General features: G+C 60.4%; 1 protein-coding gene across 1 annotated transcript in view; it reads right to left on the reverse strand.

The window, feature by feature from the left end:
• Positions 1-3,734, reverse strand: part of LOC104162210 (MAP kinase-activated protein kinase 2-like) — a gene marked incomplete at its 3' end in the record, with an annotated part of 10,282 nt that overhangs the window by 4,185 nt on the left and 2,363 nt on the right. Inside the window, exons 2-4 of the mRNA XM_009700883.1 lie at positions 3,170-3,212; positions 2,553-2,580; positions 1-117 (exon numbers count right to left, since the gene is read on the reverse strand). Of these exons, the coding sequence (XP_009699185.1) occupies positions 1-117; positions 2,553-2,580; positions 3,170-3,212 (188 nt within the window). The remainder of the gene's footprint in view (positions 118-2,552; positions 2,581-3,169; positions 3,213-3,734) is intronic.

The following is a 3,734-nucleotide window of genomic DNA, read 5'->3' on the forward strand; positions in this document are numbered from 1 at the left end:
CTTCCTCCCCTGGTAGAGGTTCTCGTAGACGTCCATGATGCGGACGATGTGCGCGCACTGCGATGCCCTCCAGTGCAGCTCCACTTCCCTGCGGGCCTTCGGGCAGTCCTGCAGCATCTGCGAGAGAAGCGAGACCCCATCAGCTCCGAGCCCCCCAGCAGAGCCGGGCCAGGACACCCCGCTGGCACGGTGCCCACTCGGGGAAGACGCAAGGGCGAAGGCCGAGCGTGGGTGCTCTCTGTGGGCGGCAGCGTGGCAAGCTCCGGCGTGCTCTGTACAATGCCTCCATCCCCATCTAGTGGGAAGAGCGCAGAGCCACCCATCCTCATCACCTCCTTGCCCTCCTCTCTAAGGCCAGTAAAAGCTTATCCCGGCTGCCTGTGGTCTCCCTGCCCTCCGAGATGCCTCCCCAGTGCCCAGCCAGCCTGTGCCACCAGCCAGCAAGACTTCCTACTGCATTTATAAGCAAGCTTCTGCACGCTGGTACCTACACCACTGCACCCCTGGGTGCCACCAAGCATCCCCACTCTCCCCTTCATAGCCCCCTGGCAGCGCTGCCCACCCACCGCCCCCCGCTCATCAGCCTTCTGCTCCCCGGGACCAGCAGGACCCTCCTGCCCTGTGCCCTTACGCACGGGCTGGGCACAGAAGCACCCTCACCGTGGCTTCCGAGGCCACCAGCACGCAGCCAGGCACACCTGGGGAGGGGACGAAGCGAACAGCCAGATGTTCCCTAAATAGCAGCTTTTCTCACAAGCAGCAGCAGCTCTTTAATGAGGCCCTCGCCCTTCCCAGAGACAACTCAGTTCCCAGGTGCAGGAAGGATTTGCTCGTCTGCCACAGACTATTAATTACCATGTTTGTCAGGATAAACAACCAGCCTTAATTATTATACTCCTAAATATAGAGCAACAAACGTGTCTATCTTGAGCGCAGTTCATTTTCCTTCCTGTCCCCGGCAACTCTTGGGGTCGGGCTTGGCAAAACGCCCCGGAGCACGTCTGCACCTCAAAGCGGCAGCGAGGGGGGGCACGTGGAAAGGCATCCCCCCCCCCCGTGTGCATCGGCAGGAAACAGCGGGTTTGGTCATTTTACCAAAACAGAGACAGAAACGTACTTCTTGCCCCTCTGCCCCCTCCCAGTCGAGCTCCCGGGGCTGCTCGGCAAAGGAGGGTGCCCAGCCGGCAAGCGGAGGAGCGTCAGCCCCTGGGATGCTTCGCTGGCCTGGCAAGACCCAAAACAGTGCCCAGCGCACGGCAAGGACCCCTCTGCCACAGGGGGGGTTTCACAGGAACACGGGTTAACGCTTGCTGCGGCCCCAAAAGACGCACCCTGCCTGCTTATAAACGAAACACTGGCTGACGGCGCTCGCCGGAGCCCTGGCAGAGTAACGGCAATTTGCATCGCTGCCTGGCACAGCGTGTGCCCTTTGCCGTGGGGAAAGGGACAAATAGGATGTGTACTGCAGCCACCCACCCGTAACCCCCTCACGTGGGTTTTGGTCGCTCCTCTCCCACCTCCTCGGCTCTCCTGCTTCCCGAGGCAGAGGAAACCCATGACAGGGTGGGTTTGGGTTCGGTGCCAGGAGCCACCCCACATCTGGAAGCTCAGTGAAGACCAAAGTGGCCAAGCCACCCTTTGCACAACCCTTTGACATCCATCGCACCGAGAGGCTCGGGGTGAAAGCAAAACAGGGCAGGGGGTTGGACAGCCCCTCCTTGCTCCTCTATTGCTTCATTACCCTAAAAACCGGCTCCTGCCGAAGCCGTAAGCAAGCAGAGCGACAGAGCCACGCAGGCAGGGAAGGGGCCTGGAGGAAAGCTTGGCTGTTCGCAGCTCTGCTCCGAAGAGCCTGGCGCGGGGGGCCAGGAAGCTGAAGAGAAAAAAAACAATTTGTAATTACACGCGGGGAAAATGGAACAGGAGGAAGCTGACGGCTAACATCATTCTGCGCGAGACAAACAGGAGATGTACAGGAACATATACCCAATTTTCAGAGGTCACTCAGAGCGCTTTTAGAGGAGCTTAATTGTACTTCTAATGAACCAGGAGGCAGCGGTCACCATTACCTGTACCAGCACAGCCCTGACGTTCGCTGTTGTACCCAGGCACCCGCCGGCGAGCAAACAGCTGCCCCCGCGCGCTCAAACAGTTCCAGCTGCCCCGCCAGCCGCGGGATGGAGATCCCGCTCGCCCCGCTGGCAGAGGAGCAGATTAAGTCTCATTAAGGGAACGATTTGGTCTATTTAGGAAATGTTCCCAGTGGCAGGTGACAGCGGTGTGACAGACAGCTGAAGGCCAGACGCAATGAGGCTGCGTGGGGAAGGCCATTACCGCTGCAGGGGGATGCGGGAGGGGATGTGGCGATGCCCAAACCACAGAAGAAGCAACCCACCAGCCTGGCATCACCCACCGTACCCACACAACCCCCATCCCGCCCTCAGCACGGAGCACCGGCTCCCTGCGCCCCGGGCAGCCGGGGATGTGCCGAACACGGCACAGGGGTGGGAAAGCACCGTCTGGTCCTGGTCCAGGCAGGGCGAGGGCAGAACTTCCACCCGTTTCTCACCAGTTTCTCCTCTTCAGGCAGGAGCCGACAGCTCCCACAGCCGATGACTTTCCCTCCTGCTCCCTCCTCTGCTCCTGAGCCACAGCCAGCAGTGAAACCACGGGTGGGTGATGTCCTGGTGTGACAGGCATTGCTCCGGTCACGGGAACTCCACATCGAACATATTTGGGGCTGTATAGCAACACGGTCCAGGTCCCTAAATTAGCTCCGGTATCCAGGGCAGCCTGTGGCTGCAACAAGATTTGTATTTCTTGGCTTGCAACGAGGAGGCTGGGATGGGAAAAGCACCTCATGTTTCCCTGAGGTTCAGCAAGGGTGAACTGTTCCCACCCCACCCCAGCTGAGGGTACCGGCCTGGGGACACTCTCCCCTCCCACTGGCTTCCGAGCAGCTCCAGAAGTACGAGATTCTGTAACCCCAGTAATGCGGAGCACAACCAGAGTTAACCCTTTGCAGAGGGGAGATGGCAGCAGATGGACAACCTGCTGGAAACCCCCGACAGCCCACCGCTGCTCTCAGTTCAGCTTTTCCATCCCTGCTATCTCCTGTCCCCCTTCCAAGGCAGCACTCCTTGGAGATCAAACTCTTCATTATTTCAACGGGAAGCATTGCACTACCTGCCCGCTCTCACCGGCACAGCGGGCTCCGGCACCGGGGCAGCAGCCGAGCCCAGCAGCCCGGGCACCGCAGTGGGCAGTAACCGGATCCCCGAATTACACAAGCGTCCCCGGGACAGGGCACAAGGGCAGCGCTGCAGAGGGGGCTCAGCCACCGCCTCCGAGCAAAACCAGGTTTCACGCACAGAGGAGTCACGTGCATTTCCCTTTACGGCGGTTAGATGCTTTAGGTGTTAGCTTCACGGCCGGCGCAGGTCTCCGAACCTCCTCTCATCATCACAGAGCATCTCCGTGTCCAGGCGTCCCTTTGACACCGCGTGGGACGGGACAACCAGGAGAGCTGTGCTGGCCCAGAGTCCTGCACCATCCCCTCTCCGCTTCCCACCGGGGCACCTACCCGCAGGAAAGGATGGAGAGCAGGGAAAGGGCCACTCCACCCTCATCGCCGTCAGGGAGGGAATTCAGCTTTCAGGCGCAGTTCAGCTCTCCTTGCAGCAGCTCGACACCTCCGAGGGCTCGGCAGACGGCGTTTGATGCCCTGCTGAGCC

Source organism: Cariama cristata, unplaced genomic scaffold (genome assembly GCF_000690535.1).
Source record: "Cariama cristata isolate BGI_N322 unplaced genomic scaffold, ASM69053v1 scaffold23415, whole genome shotgun sequence".
NCBI classification, from domain to species: domain Eukaryota; kingdom Metazoa; phylum Chordata; class Aves; order Cariamiformes; family Cariamidae; genus Cariama; species Cariama cristata.